This window comes from Nestor notabilis, unplaced genomic scaffold (assembly GCF_000696875.1).
Source record: "Nestor notabilis isolate BGI_N333 unplaced genomic scaffold, ASM69687v1 scaffold11233, whole genome shotgun sequence".
Classification (NCBI taxonomy): domain Eukaryota; kingdom Metazoa; phylum Chordata; class Aves; order Psittaciformes; family Psittacidae; genus Nestor; species Nestor notabilis.
In genome coordinates this window covers 6,646-33,163 of record NW_009921502.1, presented here as the reverse complement: position 1 = coordinate 33,163, position 26,518 = coordinate 6,646, and the positions used below count along the sequence as shown (strand labels likewise).

Here is a 26,518-nt window from a genome sequence, read left to right as displayed (position 1 = left end):
GTTCACCTTAAAGAGACCAGTATACCCTTGTCAAGTTATTGGACAATCCGTTTGTTGGGGGTTTTTTTGTTCTCAAGTTTTGTTTGTTGTTGCTGGGGTTTTTGTGCGTTTTTAATAAAATTGAGGATGTAGCCCACAAGAAAAAGCAGAAAGAGTCCTTATGGAAAAAAACAAATATATTGAACACATACCAATCAAATGGTACAGATATGGGACTGGCTTTGATTTCAAAATTTAAGTAGAAATAAAAAAAAGATGTAATGCAACAGCTGTTCAATTTCCAAATCTAAATAGGCACTGTAAAAAGACATTTCCGCTTTCTCCAGCACACATTCCTGTCTAAATGCTCCCACTGTAATCAACTCCTAGGTTCCCAAACAAAAAACAAAACAAAACCACTGGGACCATAACCTTAGAGTAAAAGTTAACATCCATCCACCCACCCTCTTACAAAAAAGCAAACAAAAAAAATCCCCCGAAATACAACTTTTCAATGCTGCTGTTTTGACTGGAGCAGAATTGGAGAATTTATAAAGGTTCAAAAGCACCCAAGGCAAGTAGTACAACATAATTTGTTCACTAACTTGTATTGGAAAGGAGATTAAAAACATTGAGATCTGCATCTTGGTACATAAAACTGTTGTCCTGAATAAAGAGAAATCTTTCAGAAAAGTTTTACAACTTGGTGGAAGTCCAGGACCCAGCTTTAGGCATCATTAATTGATGGGGTTTAATTCTGACTTGGTTATAACCACTTTTATATACTGTACATCTACCCTAGTTGGATCAGTGTCTTTAACTGCTCACTGGTGTCCCTTTGAACAACTGTAAACTAAACCATAGTATGCAACTCCATAGGAAGCTAGAGATCAGGTGAATATACAGCCAGTTATATCTCCCCTGCTTCACGCTCCTCAGAGCTCCTCGGGTCTTCTGATCGGCCGTTAGCGCTTTCGTAGGAACGTTTCTTGTCCTTGAAATCGCGCGGTGACCTCTCTCTTGAGCTTCTATCTTTATCACGTGATGTTCTATCACGGTCTCTTGAACGTTCTTTGTCTCTGGAAGATCTTTCTTTTGAGGATCTGAAACGTGCAGTAAATTTGAGAGTTCGAGTGAGTCATGAACCATGAGCTATCAAACAGCCTTTTGAGTTTTTTTCTTTTTCTTGCAACCCAACTTCAGGTTTCTATGAATAGAAATGTACGAGAAGACACCAGGAATCATTCCACTCTTCTCCCTTTCCTACTTCCAATTTCAAAAGACAAATATTGTTAGCAGCCGAATTTAATCTACATTTATTAGAGAGCCCAGATTAAGGTCAATGTGCTTCAAATCTCTTATTTTCAACCTCCACCCTCAAGTTTGCATTAACAGAAGCTGAACTGAAATTTCTCATCTGTAGTCTCTAGCTTTAGAGCAATGTAGCTTACCTCAGATATAGAAATAACAAACTTAAATGTGTTTAAAAATGGGAGTTCAATTAAAAACGGGAGAATTCAACTTGCATATTTGCTATCACATAGCAAATATAACGCAAATCTGGAATCTGTGCTACAATTAAGCTTCGTTTGAAGAATTATCCTTCGTGTGATTTTGCAATGAGGGGTGGTGTTGTTTTTAGATATTTTACTCTGATAATAGCCATTTACAAAACCTTTACAATGGAGCCAGAAAAGAGCTGTTCTGTTAAGCAATCCACATAGTTTTAAATTAAATTGGCTACCTGTACTGGAAAAAACTGGATTACGCATCCTCCTCTATATTCCCTCAGAGAGCGCATCTACGCCTCTTGTGCAAAACATAACGTTTTCATTTAAAGATGTACTGCAATCATAGTAGATTCTAATACATCAATACATAAAAATCTTAACAACAAGCTATAAAGCAGCCACTAATTTCTTAGTCAAAAAAGCTGGAGTACTGTGCAGTAAGACTGCACTCTCTCCACTTACAGCAAGTTACTGTCATCACCTCAAAGTGTCAAAACTAAGGTCTGCAAAACACTCCTGCACTAATTCCCTTTTATAAGCTAACAAAGGAGAGACTTTTTATCTTAGTTTCTCAGCTGGAAAGATTACTTTCCCTGCAAATACAGTGTTTTGCAAGACTTAGTATTTGCAAACACTGAGATCCTCAGGTATTATTTCTATTCCACAAACTGAATGACAAATAAGAAGTGAAGCTACATGCCAAATAAGAAGTTAACACTGGTGTCGGTACAGCTATTTCACAAGTATTTTGTGCTGCAAGTCTCCTGCAGAAGTAACAATGCTTCCGAACTGGTCAGCTCAAGCTAACTCTAGTAATTAATCCTGGAATAGGCAGATAGATAGGACATGATGCCATGCACAGCTTTGGCTTTTCATTCAACACGTTTCTGAAGGAATGAGATGTATTCAGCCAGCCATCCCATCTCTATACAGGCGACTCTCTAATCAGCTGACATGAACGAAGACTGGCTTTAATGAATTACTCCATAGTGATACAAATTTTATCCAATTGCTTTAGCAAGCAGTATCACTACCAGAAGACTTAGAATTAAAATACCATTTCTCTCTTGAGGGCAAGATATAACCTCTAGAATGAGAACCTCTACTAGACTTACATTACCTAGAATGCTTGGAAAACATTAGTTTCCAAGCAATCAAGTGGTTCTTCAGCAGAAACCAAACTCTTGACCAGGTGTGTGGGAAGCATCCACATTGTCACGTTCACCAACTGTGAATTGTTTTACATGATACTGGTTCTAAGACAGACACCTACACTGCGTCTGAGAACAAAACACTCCAAGTAGCTTTACACAAAAGTCCTAGGGCAGCCTGAGAAAGTCCTAGAGCAGGCAGTCAGATCTAGGAAAGCAGGGAAAGATGCAGCTACAGTTTCAAACCTTCTGAGAGGTAAGATGTTTATCTAATTTGACCTGTGCTGCTCCTCCCCGTCTCCCTTGCCTTCTCAAAAGATGACAAAAATATATTAAAAGACCCCAACATACAACAAAAAAACCAAACCAAACAAACCCCACCAAAAAACCAAACAGAAAAACAAACCAACCAACCCAACAAAAACAACAAAAAGACAAAAACAAACCCCACAAACCAACCAAACAAAAAAACCCCAAACAAATGCAAATCAAGAAAGCAGAGGCTGTACTTCTCTTCCACAGCAAAGAAATAGGATAGGGCTAGAATATTCTGTTGTCCACCAGGATCTGAAAGATATTTAAAAAATTGTCTAAATGCTAAGAGTGGGTTCTATCTCACCCAGCTTTAAATGTCTGCAGTGTAGACATCTTAAGCTGAACAGCCAGATTTCCTTAATAGTCAGCAGAAAAAAATAGACTCTACAAGGTATGATTTGTCTCATCTTAAAATAGACATAAAATTCCATCAGATGAGTCTGTAATGAGACCCACAAGATTTACATCTGACCTAGTCAACTAAAGACAGGTGAAATGAAACCCCATCCTATGACTTCAGGTACTCTTCGTCCATACAGTGTCTGTTCGGTAGTGTATTAGCCCTCTTCACGTGAATTGCTGTAAGTGGGCTCAAACATATGGACACAACTATCTCTCAATTTACTCAATTTAAGTCTGCTGTCATGATTGATCTTACCATTGAGTATACATCTCAACATCTAACTGCAAATATGATGATTCATTTTAGTTATTTGGAACTTATAGTGACAGTGAGGAAACGCAGGACTTTTTTTAGACCTGCTCTTGGTAGGCCAGTAATCCAAGCCCAGGTAGACCTAGGATTCCTATAACCTTAAGCATGTTTCTGTTATTACCAGATGGGTTCCCATTATCTTAGACACACTGCTCCTATTGCCAGATGGTTTGTACAGATTCAGTTGTGCCACAGAGTGTGGAGATCCGCTCCTTATATTGATAAATTGGAAATAAGGTCCCAGACATTAAAAGACTTAAACCTATTCACCTGTTCAGAGGGCAAATGATGATACAGATTAAAGAAAATGTGTCTGTTAGATGAATTTTTGTATCTGTAGTATTTCCTCAGATGTAGGACACAATAAGCATCCCTTTACTTTCAGAACGAAGAAGTTCTTGAGAGGTGGCAGCTTTTCATTTTATGTGAGGCTCTCTAAAAAATACTTTCTGAAGAAGGGTGGATAGGAAAAACAGAAGGAACTGCATGGTTTGCTGCAAAGAGTAATAGTCAGCTCATGTTTGCCTGTGATAATGTTGTTATACAGAACAAAATGGGAAAATGACTTCCAAGAGAAACACATCAAGAGTTTCTCCAGTAAGGAGTCTAATTGCCTAGTATGCTTACATGTTGAAGTCATAATGAATGCAATCAAAATGGGGAAAAAACCCAGACACATAAATAGCTTTTACAGCAGGATACAGCAGCCTACAATAACTGTATTTTATGGCACTTCAACCAAGCCCAAAAATCACACTGAAGGCTTTAGGTTAACATAAAACGATGCAACACTTCCCACACAGCAACCACAACTCCACATTTCTCTTCAGGCCCTAGAATTAATGGCACCATGGGCTGCCCCTGCTGCAGCTTTCAACTGTCTTTCTGCTGCTTCTGGTGCCACAGGGTGCTCCTCTGCAAGAGTTTGGCAAAAGCACCATGTTCCCCAGATCTCAATTTGGTTATTCAAAACCAAAAGACTACGACTCCTTCCTAAAGAAGTTAACTTGATGATGGAGTATGTTTTTATTTTCCAGAGTATTCTTAGTCAGAACTCCTTGAACAGCTCAGTGTTTTGAGCTTAAAGAGACAGGACTGAATAAAAGAAGTATTTCAAGTCAGTATTTTCAGAAACTCCCCAAAACAAAGAAACAAAACAAAAAAATCCCACAAAAAAAAAACAACCAAACAAACAAAAAAAAACCCAAACCAAAAAACCCACAAAAACAGACTTGGCAACAAGTACTTCCCTGGACTAGAAAAAGAGTTCTTAGGAGGCAAGGAAGTATAATATATTTGAGCCTGCTAGTTTAGTTTTTTTTGGATTCTGGCATCAACAGTGGTATGGTACTCAAAAGGAGGACTTCTCCCACATTCATGTAAGAAGCAGCTCTAACGGCCAGATGGGCACCTCTGAAAAAAAGGGGTATCCAGCCTTGCTGCAAGTTCGATAGCTATCCTTGCCTCAATGCAGCAAGACATAGCTCTAAGGATTCTTCAAACACTTGAAAACATAAAGACAAAAATTTTGCTTGACCTCAGAGAAATAAACCCTGTTCAAAAGGTTTCCCCCGTTTTAGTCATTTGAGCTACTATAGGATTTTTCTTGCAAAAAACCAGCCCTATTCATTATTTCAACTGTCAAACAAAAAAGGATGTTTGCAATGACAACTTCTTGCTGAAGTGATACACCAGAGGGTCATGCTGCCACCCGACGGGATATGTTCTGGGATATGCTGAAGAAATGTTCTGACAGGAACCTCATGAAGTTCAACATGGAGAGTTCAGCCTGGTCTAATGGAAGGTGTTTCAGCCCGTGGCAGGAAGGTTGGAACTACATGATCTTTAAGGTCCCTTCCAACCCAAACCGTTGTAATATTCTATAAGCTGCTAATGATGGTATCATTAATTTTTTTCCTCAAGTTAACAGTAACACAATGACTGGTACCAAGGATTCCTCCAACACAGGTGTGCCTCATTCCTTCAGGGTAGGAACTGACAACGGGAGAAGTACTTCCAGTACTGAGTATTACAACGGTGAAATCTTGTGCCTGAAGGTACACTGGATTTTTTTCAAAAGTCACATAAAACAAGCCTTGAAGGCCTTATCCTTTAATAGCATCTTGCAAAATGACACTGACTTTATCTTCAGATCACCCTGTGCTTTTTCAGTTCAACTTTGGTAGCTGAGACTGACAGGTTTACTGTTATGTGGACAGCACCAGTGGTCCACACCATTTCCTGGTTCTTACATATTTCTCTGCTAACATACAGAAGACAATGCGTCATTTGTACTGGGCACATCATATTGGAGAGTTTGAACAACTACAATGAAAATCCTGCAACAATCAATCAGTATAGTTTTCTTTGAAGGACTGAAACAGAGTCTTGCATGGCTGGACTTCAAAGTTGAAGAATTAAAGGCAATTTGAGCATGCGCTCTATACATTGGTTCATCCAAGTTAACAAATGTGTTGATTCAAATGAAAGAGCTTATTTTAAGACTGAAAAACTACAAGTTTGAAGATTGGCTTATATGCCATTGTGAATGCCTTAAAGAGGCAGGTTCTTTAGGATAACTATGACAGGCTACAATCAAGATTGAAACTGCCGAGTCTGAAATGCTGACTTCAGGAGATGAAAAGAATTTTAAACACCAGACACTACTGATTGTATCAAGTAGGGTACTGGACATTTAAGTTTTATCCATCTGCAACAAATTGAATGAAATAAAAGATTTGCATCAACCCTGTTTTCTAAGCTCTCTTACAGAGCACAATGGGACTACAGTCACTTACTTACTCCAGGAAGAAAAAAAAGCAGCTCATTTTTAGGGAAAAGAGCCCATGGGATACTTGAACACGTTCAGCGCATATTTCTACATCCTTGGTGATATGACTCCTAAAATAATTTGAACTGTAAACCCTGCATGTGCATTAATTTCAAAACCACATCTTTTCTTGCAAGTTGAGAGATTGCTGGCATTTTAAGACTGGACACCACATCCACTGTATTGCCCTCAAACCTATGTCACAGTGGCTGACCTACACAAAAAAGGAACCCTGGTTAGGAGCAGGCCTCCCTACCAGATGTGACGTTGTGCAATTCCAGCACTCTCCTAAATTATGCTTACCTCACTCACCTAAAATAAGCCAGCAAATCCTCAGGAGCAGACAGCAATTGAGTCATTCAAAAGCAACAGCTCCAGACTGCTCTCTACAGTAATCCTTCAGTGAGGGGTTGAGCCACTTTCCTTGCAAAGCAACATCTTCAGATGCAATGCAACAAGTTTATTTTCAGGCATATCTAAACTTATCTGGCACAGTACACAACAGATGGGCTCCAGTGCTGGGAACAAGAGCCCAAGGGAAAAACCAAATGCATGACAGTAAAAGGGACTGCTGATATCCCTGGATTCAGATGGAGATCAGTTGTTTCTATGCTCCAGTAAGCTGGCAGTATTACTGATTTGACACCAGTACCTAATGTCATTTGTCCAAACCAGAAATAATACCTAACCCTATTATTCTAATTAAAAACCAAAATACTATGGTATGTCAAATCATAAATATGCTAAAGGCATAAGTAAAAGACATAGTGAAACACATTCAGACGATTCGATCTGAGGCAGTCTCAAAATGTGTTTAAATTACCAAGTGGGAAATGTAAACTTCATTTAGCGTGAAAATTCAGGTCATGCATTCTAGCAAAAGCCATTTATTTCTAGGCAAATATTTACCTCTTTTTGGAGCTGCGTTCTCGGCTTCTCTCCCTGGAACTATGTCTGCTCCTATGATGGCTGCGACTCCGGCTGCGGCTGGTAGAGCGAGACCTGTGGCGGTGGCGTTTCTCCCGGGATTTGGAGCGAGTTCTTCGCTTTCGTTCCCGGGAAGCTGAGCGAGACCGATGCCTGCGGCGATCTCGGGACCTAGATCTAGAAACAGAAAGGACTTAAACCACTGCATTCACCTGACTACTCTATCAGTGTGCTATGAATATTATGCACTCTGTGCATAAGCAAATCTGCATACAGAATGGTCTGCGGTGTTCAGAGGTATTGCACTGTCCTAACAGGCAGAGAGGGGAAAGCAACATTAGAAATCATCCACTGTGACTAATGCAGGCAATTTCACAGTTAAGTCATGACTGTATGTACGGTTACAGCATAGACAATTCAGGCTTCTGAAATGGATTAAAAATATGGAAAAATCTACTTTTTAAAAATTTTTAAATCTTGTCTTTATCATGCGAAGTTGTAGAACTTTGTGATGCGATGACAGGGATTATCTGCCGGAACCTATGTATTATGGGGTTCTGAGAAAACAGGAGTATATCATTGCCCATAGTTACTGTAATAAAACTATTCTAGAAGGTTCTAAGCACCATTATCCCTCTTCCCCCCCACCTTTCTTTTTACTTTACAATAATACCTCATGGTTTACCTTCATCTGCGTAGGTTAGGAAGAAAACTTGTACTATTGATGGGTCATCTGTTGAGAATTAGCCTGGTGCTTAGGATTTGGGTTTTCACCAAAAGGTATTAACTAGAAGTTTCTGTTTTGCAGAAAGAGTAACTCTGTGTTCTAAATGTTATTTTGGACAAAAAGTTGCATTGTAGAAGCCACAAAATAGAAGTAGCATGGTGATAAATACTGTATAAACACCCAGGGAGATGACTATATGACAGAATATTTTGTCTGTAAAGGTGGACATCTTTAACAGTGCTAGGCAAACTTAAAATATTCCAGCCTGTAAAAGGCTGGCTTCACTGGTGATATTCCTTGTCTGCAGATTTGTTTACCTTTTGGTATGCTTGCTGTGGGATCTGGACCTGAAATAAATGGAAAATAGTAAATAACTTTTCCTTACAGAATCTTATTAAACTACAATTCAGTAATAATAAACCAGACTAGTTGACCTGTTACTGTATTCCTTATTTTACTAGCAATTAAAGGCTTTTTATTTGATGTTAATACCTATGCAACACGTTTACCAGGAGACACATTCCTCTGGCAACTGTATTGTGTTTGTTGGGTTTTATGTATTTTTGAGCCCACCATACTACAAACCCAAAACGACTATCTAATTTGCTTTTTATTCCCATTCCTCCCACAGAAGAAGTCACAGAAAAAGTTCAAGTTAATACTCCCTTATTTCTTAACAGACATTTATTATCAGGCTGCCACAGATCTCAAAAGTTTACATTGTTAGCCTCTGAAGCTAACATGTCAGGTGAACTGTAGTTCAAATTCCATTCCACTTTAACCTGGAGGCAACTATTTCATGGAAAAACAGGGAATTACTTTTCTCATTCATACATTCAACTATTTCCAGTAAGGAAAATTTTTTAACATCTATAAAGAAAATATCTAACATCTAACAGATGTTTGAAACTCACATGTGTGCAAGCTCACATCTGTCAGGTCTCAAAAGAAGGTACACACCTGAAAATTATCTCAGTTAAAGGCCATTTGTTCAAATATGTAGAGACACTTCTATCTATAGTTTTTTAAGAAAGATTTCTGTGAGAACAATTCATGTTTTAAGAGTTTCACATGAAATTCACTCTTGACCCTTTTAAGTCTCCAAGGAATGCAGATTATTGTGATTCTGCAGATTTAGAAACATGTATGAACTACACCTTATTTTTCCCATTGAAACTAAATAGGTCATTATGTATATGAAATTAAAATAGATCCCTACCTCCTCAGCTTCTCCCTTTTTCTCTACGTTTCAGGCGTTCCTGATTTCGTTTCTCCTGTTTATCAGCCACAATCCTCTAAAAGCAAAAGAATATATTCAAAAAGTTAAGTTTCAAAATTTTTCATATGAATGTGCTATAAAAATAATCTAGACAGTTAATATTCAGTTCTTTCCCTCGTGTATTCCCTTTCCCTTGTGTAGTTATTCCCTCTCTTCCTCAGTATATCTTTTTTTCTCCAAAAACCAGAAGTTATTGCAGAAGAGCTGCAGCAAATAGATGGGGGTTACACGAAGACCTGAAATATGTAGAGTTATATTAAGTTTTCCACAAAGGGGAATTCAGAGCAGTAAGTCATGCCTTTAATGTGAGAGTTTCCATGCTAATCCTATCATATTTTGGCCACTGGGGAAAGGTAGAAAGGAATCAGAACTAGGAGAGTTAACTGTTTTAACTCCTTCAGCTATGCTGTGACATAAAGAAATCCTTAGTCTCTAAGGACTTGGTTGGACCAATACATCATTTTGAGGCTACTTGTTTCTATATTGTGAACATGAGACATAATTAGAGAGGATGCTTCCGCTGATAGCCCCCAGGTTGAACTCACTACTACTGGGGACAAGGCACGCTCAGTAGAGGGCCCTCAGATGTGGAACTCACAACTGGAGATCTGGCCAAACCCAAGTCTCGCCACCTTCTGGACATGATGCAAGAAATTCAACTCTTTGTAAAGACCTTCTTCTGAGATGTGGAACTGCCCCAGCAGCATCTTGATTAGATCTCTGAGGAGAGCTCTGAGGAAGGAGGGGATAGTTATTGTTTTCTTTTTTTGTTAGTGAAGTACTTCAAAAGATTATTTTATTGATGCTTTGGGAATGTGAAATAATTATCCATGCATTTTTTTCCTTCCCGAATGGTGTAAATAATCAGTTGTATTAACCCTTTATGTCAAATTCTATCTATTCTTCCTTGTACAGTACCAGTAATATAACTACAAGCAAGGTTTCTTGTTTAAGTGACTCTTTGCATAATTTCATGGAGGGATGAAAGGAAGCACACATGATCTATTCCAGGCATCTAAGGTTTAAGTTACGGCAGCTATTTTTAGGAGCCTAAATTGCCAATACAGTCAGCAGAAAGAGTTGGGCTTTCCAAAGGATAAGTCACACAGTATTCATGCAAGACAGCTGGAATATTATGAAATATAAACGAAGCCAATTTACTCAAACTCAGTAGCACAGTTTTCTGCTTATAGGACTTCAACTCATGTAGCTATTGTCTTTAGCGATTTCTACAGTTAAATGCTTAATTGAGCCTTGAACTCAACTTGCATAGTAAGATCATAAATGACATTCATGTCCAAATCCATCTGCCTGAATACTAAAAACTCCAGAATATAATTCTAGTAAATCTTTCTTCCAGCACACAATTTCTGGTCAAGATCAAGATTAGCATAATATTCCAACTGGATTTCAAATCATCAAGCTATAGAGAACATGCAACCTCCCTGTAACAACAATTTTAATGGCTTGCCTGACTTCAAGGTATATATATTTTTGTATTCTGAGTGTGGATAGCTACTGCCTTGAGTTGTTGGAGCTTACTTATTTCACCTATTGTCAGTTAAGCTTAAAAGCCTTCAAAAATTACTTTAAAAAAAAAGAGAAATCTTCTTTAGTTGTTGGTACCTATAGAACAAGAGTAACTTCCTAATCTTTATGTGAATAACAAACAAATTTAGTTCTAGTCTTTCACCATACAGCAGACTCTTGGAACTCCAAGCATTTCTGTAGATCTTTTTTTGGAAACTTCAACATGTGTTATCATTCTCCTTATGCAGTAGCACCAAAAATGAGGATTTCAACAACAGCCCCGTTAACATTCTATCCTAATTAATGAAATACCACCCAGGCCCACTAAATGCTCTTGTATTTTCAAAAGTCTCTGTATTACTTTTAACCAATCAACTGCCTAAAAGTAAAATTCATTTGGCTATCTCCTGTGACTGCTATATATGTTTCAGCATCACTGTAATTCAAAATACTGCGATCCATTTTACAAGCAGAATTGCACTTTCTGTTCCAAAGATGCATTACTTTGAACATGTGTTTTAATATACCTCAGTGCAAAACAGGTCATCATCCCAAATTATCCAGGTAAGTGATATTTAATTAGAACACTTAGTGTCTTGCAGACTAATGAAATCCAAAATTTTAAAGTAATACAGCAAGAAATTCACACATCCAGAAAGAAGTATTTCATTAAGGTTACCTGGCAAATAATCAAGTAGTAGCACACACATATACACACAAAAATATAAGAATTATTTACCCTGAGTTCCTCAAGCTTCTCTCTTATTTCAATAAATCCTAAATGAAGTTTTCCTCCAAAATGGTCAGCAAGCCGCCGATCATTGTCATGAAGACCAAGATAAGCTGAACACACTTCACAAACGCGTAGCTTCTGCTGCTGAAAGCTGGAGGCAGGCATAGAATTCCTGTATACCTCCTGGGAAAAAAAAAAACCAACAAACAACAAAACAATTTGCTAACAGTTACTTCTCAATGCACAGAAATACAAAGATAACGCTTTACCAAAGATATACTACAAATTGATACCCAAATTCAATGTACACCAGCACACCCTTTAGTTAATTCACACTATTCATAAATCAACTGTCTCATCTGAAGGGGGCCTACAAGGATGTTGGTGAGGGACTCTTCATCAGGGACTGTAATGACAGGACAAGGGGAAATGGGTTTAAACAGGGAAGTTCAGGTTACATATACAGAAGAAGTTCTTCATCGTGAGGGTGGTGAGGCACTGGAACAGGTTGCTCAAAGAAGTGCTAAATGCTCCATCCCTGGCAGTGTTCAAGGTCAGGTCAGACAGAACCTTGGGCGACAGGGTCTACTGTGAGGCATCCCTGCCCATGGCAAGGGGTTGGAACTAGATGATCTCAAGGTCCTTTCCAACCCAAATCATTCTATGATTCTATGATACAAGGCAGGCTCCCTATTTTGAAGATTGGATATATTTAAAAGCAGGACATCAGCAACTGGTTTTGCAAATTAAACAAAGTGGGGTGATTATTGTCTTTATTTAAGACGATATTACTTAGAAGAATGAACAACTTTTTTGTATGCAACAATGAATACACATTAACACAAGAATTACTGTGTTAACATATTATGAAAATATTACAACGGTTTTAATTTTGAACCCAGTTTAAAACAGTAGCGGTTTCCCCGAGAAATCTACCTGTGTAGATACTAATTAAACAACTCATCTGAACAAAATTTATCTACAGACACTCAGGTGACAGACAAACAAGACTGCCAGTAACCCCTCGGGTATCATTAAAACAGCTGTAGGTATTTGTTTCTATAAACTTAAGTCCTTGGTGAAATATCACATGCAAAGCTCTGGGTGAGTTCTGCCATCCGAACATTACAACAAGGACCGTTTTGACTTGCCTGATACACAAGCCATTGACTAACTATGTTTTAATAAAGACAAAAGTTCACTTCACTGAACCTTTCCAGTATGAGCCACATCAGCCTACCATGAGGTACAACAGGGTTGCCACGGCCAGAGCTGTGAGATTGAATGAGGTAAGTCAGTCCCACAAACAGAGACACAACTCTAGTGTCCATAGATACAACTGGCCAATACAGCTAAACTAAGATAAATGTATCAGCCATCAAAGAAGGTGTAATTTTAATAGTACAGGAGTGAATTTAAAAGTATAAACTTTAACTGTACTGGATGCCAACACAGCAAATTCTTTAGTTTTACATGAAGCAATTAAGTGAAAACAGGTAAGACATCTTGCATTACACACATACCAACCATTGTAACCTTAACCCTGTCCTTTCCATCCCCCAAGCCTTACACAATCAACTTACTTCTGCTTCTCTCTTCTTTACCCGAGCCTTCTCCACTTCATCCATTACTTTTTGAGATTCTTCCACATTGCCATCAGCTCCAAGCTGTTCTACTTTAGCCAGCAGTTTCCCAATTTCTTCATTCAATTCATGAACTCTTTCAGCCTTGAAAGAGAAGTAAAGGCTTAACACAGGAAATGCTCTTCATTATGGAAAACAAGCTGACCTATTATGAGTTATTATGCGCAGAAGGTATAGAATTAAAAGAAACAAGTGAGATAACTTCTCCAGGTAACAGTGAAACAGAAGTTGCCTCATATAAAGCCACACTGAGAAAGGCTGAGTTAAAGTTATGTACCAACTCAAGAGCACAATTTTGTTCAGAAACTTCCAAGTAATTCACATTCTTGTCTATACCAGTCTTGCAAAATAGTATTTGTACTACCATTCCTCCTAGCATGTGCATATGCGCAGAAAACATATAAAACTGGTTTTGCCCCAGCAGATCTAGAGAAAAGCCCACCAAATTGTTTACTTCATGTTTTGATCAAAAAGTGTTAAGAATTACTAACATTTATATGGCATGGTATCACGGAGAGTGAAGTTTCCCAAGCTCAAAAACATCAGAAAGGTCTCTTCCCTGTGTTACCCTCTGCTTGCTTTAAAGGCAGTTTGGGGAAGGATAAAGAGAACTTATTTTTACCCCCTCCTCGATATGAATTCTCAGGTTTGATAGCTTGCCAAAGCTTTAAGTTGGCTCCTTAGAAAAAGAGACCTTCAAAGAGACTTCAGTCACTAGTTTTACGTGCTTACCTTAGCTGCAACTTCAGCACTGATCTCTTCTTGGGTTTCTGCTAGTCTTTTCTTAGCCACTTCTGTTCTCCTGTCACAGTCTGCAATGAATGACTGCAGGTGGTCCATTGCCTAAAACATCAGTAAGAACACCAGTCAATGCTGTCAAGAACATGAGTATTTCATTAGCCTTAACACTTTTCAGGTTTGTTAAAACTTAACTTTAGTAAGTTTTTATTATTGAAACTTTGTAAAACCATCTATCAGTTTATGGTGACTAATGCATATAGAAATATGCAACATTTTAAAGATCATAGTCTACATGTTGTCATAGTTGTAAGTATCTGTAGAAATTCAGAAGTGAATCTGTCTTAAGCCTCCTCTAAGAAGAAATGAGCATTTCTAACACACATTAAAATTCTTCTAGGGGTATTCTGGTTCATCTCACCCAACCAATACATGCAATACTACTTTTCTTCAGTAGCTTTTTAAGCTATTAAGCATATTAACACCATCCCTCCAAACAAAAACCCCAAACCTTTTTGTCCAAATGAAGAGTAACTTCCTAGTTGGCAGTTCAAAACTACATTACTCAAACTACGGTGCACTGAGACATAGCATATGCTTTGTTAACCCCAATACAAAATCACTTTCTTCAATAAGCAGAGGATTTAAGGCTCTCTTCAAAGCATGCGCAGCCTTAGCACTTACTTGCTACTTGATAACACTAAGTCAGCATCCAGGTCTACAGTAATTTGTTCTGTGGAACACTTAACAGTTCTACCTAGAGATGACTAACAATATAAATTAAATCCTGGCATATAATCATGAAGAGGCGTGTATCTTTTATGTAACTGAGCCAAGGGTTTTTCTGTCTCTTTCTATAAGTTACTTTTGTATGTACCAAATCTTTTGTGGCTCAGTTTATCTACCTAGATACGTAAGTTATACTGTCTCTCCACCATTATGACAAAATACATACATCAAGCTCAAAGAAGAAGTCTTGATCTTTGGATGCTATTTCATAGTCTGCCCTTAGTGCCAGGTCATGCACCTTCAGACATTCTCCAAGGTCCATTCTCTGAAAAGAGACAGAGGGAAAGTTGTATAACTTCTCCGAAGTGTTACAAGGAATGATGTTAGCATTATCTTCTTTAACAGTCAAATACTCTAAAGCAAATCATCTCCCCACTGGGAATGAAAGGACAGGTTAATGAAGCTTTAAGACAATATCAGATCTTTAAAACAACATATATGAATCAGGAAATAATAAAAGCAGACAAAATCAGCATGGCTGTTTGCATTAAAAGTATCATTAATGTCCTGAAAAAACATTGTTTTACTGGAAGTTCAAAACAGTGACTGAAGCACAGACTGATATCTTGTATTGAATTAAAACAGCCTAGGAGAATCAAGTTCCCTGCAAATAACTGCCAATTAAATAGTCAAATGTTTGATTTGAACTGTCTGCACACTCTCTAATATGTGTTTCAACTATATTCATCACCTGAAATAACAGCCCCACTGTTAACTGTTGCTTAAAAACTATTCTTGAAGCATTTCAAATAAGACAGCCAAAAATCAAATCCCAGCAAAACATTTTGCAGATGACTGAAGATGAGCTGAGTGTTGGACTATGTTCAAGAATGAGTGAAGAAAAAGTATAGATATATAGGTATTTTATTTGTAATCTAAAACCGCTCTAGGAAGGGCAGAAAGGAAGCATGAACTTGAAGTAAGTAGACTACATCACTAATCTTGCATACAATGCCACTGAGAAGATTGCCCAGAATCTCATTAGGTAACAAACACTGTTTGAAATTGAAATTTGTATAGCACAAAGCATAAGGAATTCTAATGCAATCTGTTGCCTGAAAGTTTGCTTGCTGATCAAGACAGAGCACTGTGCACCTGACAAAAAACCAAACCAAACCAAACCAAAAAATACAACAAAATACAACCACCAAAACAGAAAAAAAACCAACAACCCAACCCCCAAACCAACAAAACGAAAACACACACAAAACCCCAAACTTAAAAGAAATTGAACAAAACCAATGCATCCTCTCTGCAAAAGCGCCAGCTGATGGATAATCACTGGAAGTGGTAATTATTTGAGTCACTTAAAACCAACACAGTTTCAGTTAAGTCTGCCCTTGGCAACGCTCAATAATATTAAGAAAAATGAATCCTTTCTTAACATTGAAAGCACATAATGAAAGCTGAACTCTGATGGAAAAAGTTGTTACTGTTGTACTTTAATAACTGTTTTAGAACCAGCTGAAATAATTAATAACTGGTGTTCTGAGTTTTGTAAATAAAAAAAAAAATAGTGCTAGCTCAAACTGTTGCAAGAAATTTGGATCTGAGCCAATAAGGCACTTATTTGTGCCTTTAAAAAGAAGAAGAAAAAACCTGCATTTAAATAGGAATTCAAGCCTCATGAGTACAGTAAAAATTGCTTTCAAATTCCTAAATCATCAGTTAATGTTCCAACAAATCCATTAAAGTAACTTTTATGGAAGTTTTTGGTTTATTTCAAATGTTAGAGATAGAAAAAAGGAAAAAAAATTAAAATACAGAGTTTTGAACTTGAAAGCTTTTGATAAACTGTAGTTATTTAAATACCCTTCAGCCATCATAAATCTGTTTTCCAGAAAATCATTCAGTTGCAATAGAGAACATCTGATCGCAATGATAAAGAAAAAAATTAGCTTTTCCTCTTGCAACTACACAGGACTTCTGCAATTTTGTTAACTGATGCAAATCCACAAAACACTTGAAGCTGAGCAATGTATTACACATCTATTTCCAAGTCATTAGATGCTGACATCATTTAAACAGCACCATTCTTTCAGAAAAGTACTTCAGTGCTAGGAAAGCAATGTGAAAGAACATTTTTATATTATCTGAAAATTACACACTTAAAAATCCTCTTAAAATTGTGAAAAGCTTGTCTTTATGCTGACTCATCACTTGCACTGATAAGGTATTTAAGGTTAAACCATAAAACTCAAGGTCAATCCTGTTTTAAGTGAGGCACTCCAGTTCGAAATGCATAGATAAGGCTAGTGACATACTTTCTAGGTCTAAATACAATGACAAAAAGCCTGAAACACATCCAACATAGCATCAGAAAAAACTCTAGTATGCAATCTACATAGACTTTGAATAAATGCATGAAATAATCTTCCATCATACTTTAAAAAGAACAGAACTCACGTGACACTACCATGACACACCATCCACTTTACATATATTTAATGCTTCTTTTCCCTCTGTACGGGTTGGATTTGCCCTCAAGAGAGTGCATTTTCTGATTTCTTTTTACTGGGACTTGTAGCTCCATAGGCTGAAAGGACAGTAATTACTCTGAGCCAGCATTACTACTGAAAACTTTTCTGCCCTCCCTTTAACATCGCACTGTGCTACTCAACTGCCTGTGCAGTTGAATACAGTCTGGGTACTACTGAGTAAAACGTTCTCCTAGCAAACCAAAACCAGAGGCAATTTTTCAGCAGGGCACCTTTGTCCAACTTCTCAGCCAACCACACAAACAACATGCTGACAATGTGTAAGGGAGAAATGTAGCAGTGGACTTCAGCAGCTAGGATCTTTTACAGTATCAAGATGCCACTTCAGAAACTCCTGAATAACCTCAGTAATACTAGTAGCAATTTTGGGGGATGAAGGGGGTGTTATTGAGGATTTCCTTTGTCAGATGTCTCAATTAGAAGACAGGAAATTTTGACCCTTCTTCCGCTCTTCAATCCAACAGAGTGCAGCCTTACAAATATGTGGTGTAACAGACAGGGAACAAGAACAAACAAGTACAAGAGAAAAGGATTCTTTCTCATTAGCTTTGCTGCTAAAGAAATCATATTGTTGTTGGAACTGCTCCTTCACACAGCATGTGCTAGTCTTATATCACTACTAAATGTCTTTCTACATTGGGGTTTGCTAATAGAACTTTAAGAGACACATTTAAAAACCAACCAAACATACATTTAGAACTCTTGAAACAGGTTGCACATAATACGCAACACCAGGGTAAAAAGCACTTCTGCTGGTATAAGTTATGTAACATCAGGCAGATAATTCATCCTGGGGATGATTCATTACTGTCAAAAGTATATGGCTGGATCAGAATTACTGAAGACATTAATAGCTACACAGCAGTTAGTGTTACAATTTAGCTCATATGGCTATCTGCAAAGTAGAGGGAGAGCAGATGGAAATGGACAGAAGATACAGTAAGACACATTATTTTAATTTTCCATGTCCACCTTGCGATTTGGTGCCAAGACACACCCTCTCCCAGAGGCAAAGAACAAACGTGTAGTCAGCCATTTAAAGATCAATCACATTTGAAACAGAAGAGGGCTATGAGGGAGGCTAATGTTCAGACACTGAGCTACTAATGAGGGCTTAAAAAGAACACACAAACTTTTTCACTGTTGATACACTGCCTTTCAGACAGACTTAGACTGAAGTGATTTACAGAGAAGTCCTGATAAGTAAAGCAAATAAAGAAAGATGAGAACATCCAGGTCCTCAGGCCAGACGAAACCAAAGTTTATTGAATATGTGAAGCCATGCTTTGGGCTTTTGGTAGTTACTGCACTTTTACTGAATATTAAAACTAGGAAAAAAGCCTACATATTTGGAGAGTCTTTCTTACAAGTGAAAGCTATTACTGATGATTAGTCTAGAAAATAGCCTAGGTACCACACAGGAAGCAGGGTATCAGGAGTCCTTTTGCTATTGCTCAGCTTTATGTACTAACAACTTGCTAACCGTTTTCTGTACTGCTTTTTTTTTCTTCAGTGTTAGATGGCCAATTAAAGTGACTTGATTTCCTAGAGATGAAGCTTAGACAACTGGTCTTTCATGCCAAACAACCTCATATTGAAATGATTTAGTAATCATTTTTCTCATTCCACCCACAAAATGGATAAAATGCCTTTGGTATTGACACAGAACTATTGATTACATATTGATTACATACATTTAGTTTAACAATGACGCAGAGCTCTGCTTCAATCAAATCAGGCACCAGAAAAATAAATACAGAAAAAAAAAATAAAAAAAGAAAAGAGAGAGAATCACATGAGTTAAATATGACCAGACAAGGAAGAGCTGGCCAAAGACTTGAGCAATAGGGAATCTGAAGAGTTTTCTGCAAAATAGATGTACACTTAGGGTAGCTGACACTTAACAACTGAATCAAGAGACTAAACTCTGATGTGATGCTGTTTCTGGAGCATGAAATTAAGAAAGCTTTCTTTTCAGATCCTGAGCTACCTACAGCAAAAATTCCCATTTTGGTACTTTTGCAACTACGCATTGCTTTGACATCAGAGATCAGATTACTGAATGTACTCTATATGGAGTGCAAAAAAGAGCACAAAAAAGCCAAAGCTACTTAAATTAAAACACAGAGGACTGACATTGAGCCAAGTGTAACATCACAGCACACACTACCAATGCTTCTAAAACCAGCATGCATTTTTGACAGTTCTTTAAAGAAGATACTCTGGCAGTGTTTACACAGAAAATTCTTCCTAGCTATAATGATACCCATACTAAAGAAGTTCATATTCAACAAGAGAAGGATTTTGTTTGTTTGTATGTTTGCTTGGGATGATCTGACATTGCTGAAAAATTTATATTGAAGGAACGGGATCTCTCTCCCTTTATCCAACTGTAAAGGCCACTACTGGGGTCTGTATGAGAACACCCTTGCCACTGACAAAAAGCAGCTGCAGATGGGCTGCTTGCTGAGATCTTCCTTATTATGCAATTCACTTTTCGTCTGCACTAACCATTTTCTTTAACAAATTTCTAGACTTGTGATAAAGCTTGTCCTTGTAGGCAACACACGTTCAGAAGAGGAGCCTTTAGGATGATGTAATAGTGTATGATTTAAGTCCTCTGGCTCCACTATCAGGGTTAACTTTTCTTAAGTTTGACTTCAGTAGCAGGAAATAAATGTTGAGCTAAAAAGAGGCAGAAATTATTAAGTTACTGAAGTCCTTAGCAACCACTGAAAATTGCAGGTTATCTTCAGAAATAAATACTTTAAATACATTTCCCCCTTTAACCATACTCACTTTGAAATACTTAATTCCTTAGAATAGATCTCCACTGAAAGACAAAGCTAGCAGCACTCTTATTTTAAAATGTTTCAGTACTTTCGTACTATTTGGTCTTACAGCCTGATTATACAATACATTACCATTGATAAATCTGGATAAATTAAACCCATTAGATGGAACAAGGCACAATCAGTTCACTTTCCTGGCACTAATCAAAGAAATCAAGATTACATTTTCAAGAGGCAGACACGAGCACTTTACAATTCATCACCACTGGGCTACAAATTGAGGTAGTTTATGCAAGACTAATTTAATTTGATTTGCAAAGCTAAAGCAGTTCTCATGATCAAAGCAGTCCTGAACTGAAAAGCTGGTAACTTCCAGAAGAATGCTTTTTTACAACACTATAGTAAATGATCACACTGGCACACCTAAGTTGTATGCATGCAAATAGAGTCAATGGGACTACTGGCAAAGAAATCGAATCCAGATTAAAACACCTTGCTAACACCTCTCTGCAGATGTCTGAACTTCTCTTTCACAGTAAAAGGTTTTGACAGTACAGTCAGTGAGCCTAAATAGATTCAGCCCACCTTGAGAGGAATACCCAGTGGCAAGTGAACTGAATCTTTTCTCTAGGCTCCACTGCCTAGATCCCTTCTGACTCCAGTGCAAGCGTCAACAACTAGCTGCTTCAGATGAAACCTAAATTTAGATGTCAATCTGGAGCTGAATTCCACCCTTAATAAGCTTAAAGTTAATCACGTATTAAAGTATATTGCTAAACCAAGGTCTCAATCAATATGGTTTTAGTCAGCAAGAGTCCTGATGAACTGAGTGCAATGAATTCATGAGTTCCTAAAGATACTCACAACTGCAGGACTGAGCATACCATACTTTGAGGTCTGTATAAATAAAATGCAAGAAGCAATGCTCCTCAACAAATACACATAAATACAAATATAAAATTAACCCACTGAGCAGAAAGGAGTTTCTCAACCATGGTTTGCAAGACCACAAACAGCATTCATGAAATTTTTTCAACAGGGAAGCAAAATCAAGCTAATAAGAAAGCCAGTTTGCTGCAGAACTGCTTGGGCTCTTCAAAGATAGCTTCAAAGATACTATAAATGTTCAAAACATGACTACTTTTAACCTTATTAAGTGTATTTGCTTTAAATCTTCCCAACTTCTGATTTCCATTAGTACCCAACTATTGATTCAGAAACATACAATGACATAGAAAACATACATCTTGTAAAACCTGCTGAAGACAGCACCAGGCTTACATCCAAAGAATGCTGCTGAAGAGATTCACACCATTACAGGGGAGTCACCTGACTCCTACCTATGTTGCTTCAGTCCTAATCTCATAACACAGATAAATACAAGCAAATGTTTTTGTAATGCTGATAAAAAAATAACTCAAGAACCACGGTTTGGGGAAGGACAAAAAAACCCCACAGGCATGATCATTAGCAACTACTAGAATATTGCTAAACCAAGGTCTCAAAAAATATATCCTGAAGTGTTAACCCTTTAAGACAAAAAAAAAAGAAAAAAAAATTTCTAACTTTAAGTGGTAAGTTATTCAGTGTCCCAGTAGCCAGGGTTTACAAAGTCTTATTAATCTCTCTTTATAAAATTCAGAACTTAAAATGAATGAGCAAACTCTTAAACCACTGACTTATACATCTGAACCAGTGCCTAAACAGTATATGCCAAATACACATTAACTTCAAGACATCTGATTTTTCTGGTATCAAAGAACTTAGTGATACAAAAGAAAAAGGAAAGGGAGCCTTTAAGGACAGGGAAAAAAACTTAGAAAGCCACAAGACTTATATAGAAGCCCAGCAAGCGGACCTTTTCTATTCTATTGCTTTTTTTAATAAGACAGACAAATGCTAAGTTCCCTAGTTCGCTTCTACTATTTTGCCGCCTCTTCCTGTACTTCTTAGCAATTACCGTTGTGTCTACTTTTGCAGGGACTCATAAGAAGGAAGAATGGACTGTAACTATTGATGTGTCAATAGTACCTGGTCAAGTGATCTGGTACAAGTACCAAAATTACTGAAGCAAACAAAATTAGTGTGTGCATGCATGTTTGAAGCCTTTTGATCAACCAAAAATGCTAAGGTAATTTAAAATCACAGCTACTTAAAAACATATTAAAAGGCCAGTTGACAGGTTAATCAGATTCCATGTCTACATATCTCAGTTTTCCATTTTGCAAATGAATTAATTCTGTATTTTGTTTAAGGCTCCAGTCCAGTTAGCCATTTGGAACGATAACAGCACAGAGAACCAATAATGCTTCACATAATTCTTAATACAGGTTTTCCAGTAGTGCCACAGAGTACGAAAACATGCCAACATGAATAAGAAAAGCTGCCGAAGTGCAGCATTAAGACTGTCAGGCACCTGAGACTCTGCATATCATCATACTGCATCTCTCTACTGTTATTCTAATATCACAGAACACCAGGTTAAATAATCAATGCACTGTAACTCGTCTGCCTTTCACAAAGAATAAGCAAGGTAAAGCACAGGCACACTAATAAAGCTACTAGCATGCGACAAAGCCCCATGTTTGCTATGCTCAGGCAGAGGAACCCCTACTAGAGAGTACACAAAACCCCAAGTCAAACAAGTTACTAATACGGCATAAATGGAGATTTTCAAATGGCCTTAGAATTTTCGTGAAAATGGCACAGTGCCTGGATATTGTACATAAGTGTCACTGTCATGTTAAATATATCTCAGCTTCTAGAAATTTAATTATCCAAACTTTCAACTGTTTTCACTAAAACATTTCCAAATAAATATCACCTCTCTTCCCTATACAAGTATTTGTGTAGGACATCATCTCACTACAACATCAAGTTTTAAGAAAGCAAATTCAGAATTTATGCATAAATTCTATTTCCTTTTTTCTACTAGTTGCAGCTGTACCACCTTTAAAATCACAGTTATTGCAAAATTCATGTAAGTAACATTATTTTGGTTTTAATGCTTTTATTTTTTTAATGTTATAGCAAACAATGTTGAATTTGTAAATAATAACTGACATGTAGAACAGGAAACTTCTAAAAATCAACTTCATAACCCATAAATTAGTTGTTTATACAAGTTCCCCTGAACCACCAGAGAGAACTACATACTTGCTGAAAATGACATTACAACAGATATTACAAAGAACAAGTATAAATCAATTTCTCCATTCTTGTCTAAAAAACCCGCAAGACTTAGCTACATACAGTTCCAGACAGCACATCATGAGGGCAGCAGTTGAGAAGGTGGCTCTTGCACACTCTGTCATCATTGAATTTAATTCGCTGACGGGTCGTGTCACCTGCAATATAGAAATCAGCACATTCCAGGTTAGAAATCTGGGGGAGCCAGACATGTTCTGCAGGCTACATGCAAAGCGTTAACACTGCCCTGTCACATATGGAAGGTCTATGGAAGCTAAAACTTAAAAACACTGTATGCTGCTTTGCCAAATAGCACCAAAACCACAAATGTGTATTTTAATGCTCTATAATGCTGTTTTAAAGTCCTCTCACACTTCCCCTTCAAAAATACAGTGTGAAAAGTGCTTGAAACCAGACAGACAGTATTAGCTTAAAAACACTTTGCTATAACAGCATTTGTTAAATGAGCTATATAACGTTCAAATCAGATTTTGCATGAAATAGTGATGTATTTGTATGCAACAATTAGCATATAAAAGAAACCTCAAACACAAAATGATACACATTGAGTCTTCATCAAACCCCACCTGATACTCATTTTATGATTTTGCTCTTGGATGCAATGCACCCTCTTACTTCTGATGGGAGTAGCATAAAGAGTTGGCAGAAGAATTATTTTAAACGCTTACAAACCTGAAAAAAACCATCAAACATATGAGCATAACCTATATGCAAAATTATTTTACAGATGTTTGCATATCTCCATATCATAAGCCTTTTTCTTTTTTTTCTTTCTTTTCTACATGCTGTTTGTTGGGCTGGGAACATCTCAGTTGTATCTTCGTCATGGCAGGTTGTAGTTCCTGCATCAGCAGAAGCATCAACCTGCCCACACACTGAGGTCCAAGTGCAAGTTTAAATAATCCCATCTTGGAGCAAGACCTAAAGTCTTCAGAACAAAGTAACCAGCTGGTATTCTAGGGATGAGGGTGGGAATACGTTTTCCTTCAAGTCATAGCGTAATTGTCACTATTTGATATTTAAAAGAGAGATCACTGCTACAGCTCTCTTGTTGTTAAGACACAGGCATGATAAAACACCTTAATCTCCCCCATGATATATCTCTCTATTATTTTTTAAAAACATAACAACTTGTTAAGATCTCTAATCACTGAAAACCTACTGGTGAATTACTGAAGCAAGGAGGGCTGCTGGAAGGAAAAAAAAGACACAGAATAAGTTCAGATAGCAGCCTTTTCCACTTCATCAATATTTTTAAGAGTGTAGACACATTTTGCACTTAAAGTTGGGGGTTTTTTATGGCTTCATGACCTCAAACACTGAGAATTTTGAATCTATTAATTCAAGAAGCCAAATTCATTACTGAGGTAACCATAACAGAGGGGAATTAAAAAACCCAAATCTTATTAGTCGAGCCTTTCTTCTTATTATGTAATCAGATTTTTAAATATCAGTTCTATGCATTGGATGCTAATACATAGCGTTTTCAGATTGGCCAAGTTTCATATTATTAAGCAAAGTAAAGTTTCCAAGAACACCACACACATAATTTGCCTGCGGGATACAACAGTTAAAACCTGTAATCTACACACTAAAGACAGCTTCAAAGCAGTTCAACAATAGGTTTTCTAGAGGGCAACCTTATGGCTTAGTATACTTACACTACAAAAATATTTAGACCAATCCCTTTATAATCATGCCTGCTACTGCAGTAAAGAGTTTTGCCTTTTGTTTCGTTGGTTTTTAGGAGGTGGATCCATATTTTTTTAAAACACATAACTGCGTTTGTTCCACATTCATTAACACATCTGAAAAGTTATTGATAACTCACGGCTCGGCGAATGCGGGGCCTTTCTGACATTCCCTTGCAGATTGATGTAGGCAGGCAAAGATACATTGAACCTTTATAAATAAAACAAGGGGCCAGATTGTTCAGTTTGTATAGAATAATAGACTCTGCCAGCAATTTTAACACAGTATCTAGAAATACACGTTGACTGTAAAGATTCTTCCATATAAAGACACATGAACAAAAATCAAGAAAAGTATTTGAAAGAATACAGCCAATGGCCTAACACCGCTAAGCTCTCAGGAGTCAAGGAATTACCAAGACCAGATAATTGCTGAAAGACTCATCGTCCTTTAGGTAAAGTTGGCAAGTAGTATTTTCCCAGACGTTACCTCAACATCTAGACTTTTTTTCCATACCCCTACCACAACTAGAAACTGACACTACTGCTGCAATACAGTCTGTATAAATCTAAGTGGCTAACATGATAATCACAATTACTGAACTGAGATAAGGCAACATGGAGGGGGGAGGTAGCAGCAAACCATCAATGACAGGCTCAAGAACACACTCTGAATTTACATTTTAAACATTTATTCTTTCTGCACTGTGCCTTTAGTGAGATATTTACCTTTTCCTTTCTGTGAAAAGCAGTTTCACACATTTGCACTTCTTTCTGATCTATGTTGTCTCAGTAGAAAAGGTTTATTAAAAAGAAAAGGTGTCATATATTATGACTGAACTTTGTGTCCCTCTGGCAGCTAATTCCCGAGTCTGAAAATGCTTTTATTTCTTCATGAATTCTGTGAGCTTCAATACCCCTGAACAGTGCAGACCTGCTGGCAAAGTCAGAGATGCATTCTGCTGCTGACCCACAGATGAATCATCTTGAATAGATGATGACATGGGGTATGCATGGGTTGCTGGGGAGGGAGGGCAACTAAAATCTATGGATCCACTATATAACTGACATTCAGCCTACAGCAAAAGAGACTTTTGCAGATACCTTCTAGGAGTTGAAACACTGTGAACAGAAGTGTTTTTAAGCCAAAGACTTCAGCTGTATACCAGATAACCAAGACACTACTTCTCTTTGTCAAACTGTACATAGATTGATGTATTCTTTGCATGGTGAATGCTTTGTAAGTGAATGCTAAACAATGTTCATGAGTTTAAAAAAAAAAATAAATCACCATATATTACATAAGAAGAAAATAATAGATAGGTACCAAGTAGTTGCAGTCATTTAAATTTTAGAAGTATCCTGAAATGTTTAAAAAGGGGACACTACCACCGATATTTCAGACCTTATTACAAGTCCTATTTTTATAGGTAAATAATTAAATTACTTCAGAATAGCAA

General features: G+C 37.3%; 1 protein-coding gene across 1 annotated transcript; it reads right to left on the bottom strand.

The window, feature by feature from the left end:
- Positions 1–158: 158 nt before the first annotated feature.
- LOC104403135 (putative RNA-binding protein Luc7-like 2) lies at positions 159–25,250 on the bottom strand. Its single transcript, XM_010011188.1, is given in 11 exon segments — positions 159–1,082; positions 7,411–7,605; positions 8,473–8,502; positions 9,375–9,393; positions 9,396–9,450; positions 11,704–11,880; positions 13,281–13,424; positions 14,073–14,183; positions 15,034–15,132; positions 23,410–23,504; positions 25,199–25,250. Coding segments are annotated over 9 exon segments (1,020 nt in total). The 5' UTR covers positions 15,130–15,132; positions 23,410–23,504; positions 25,199–25,250; the 3' UTR covers positions 159–889.
- Between the last annotated feature and the right edge of the window lie 1,268 nt (positions 25,251–26,518).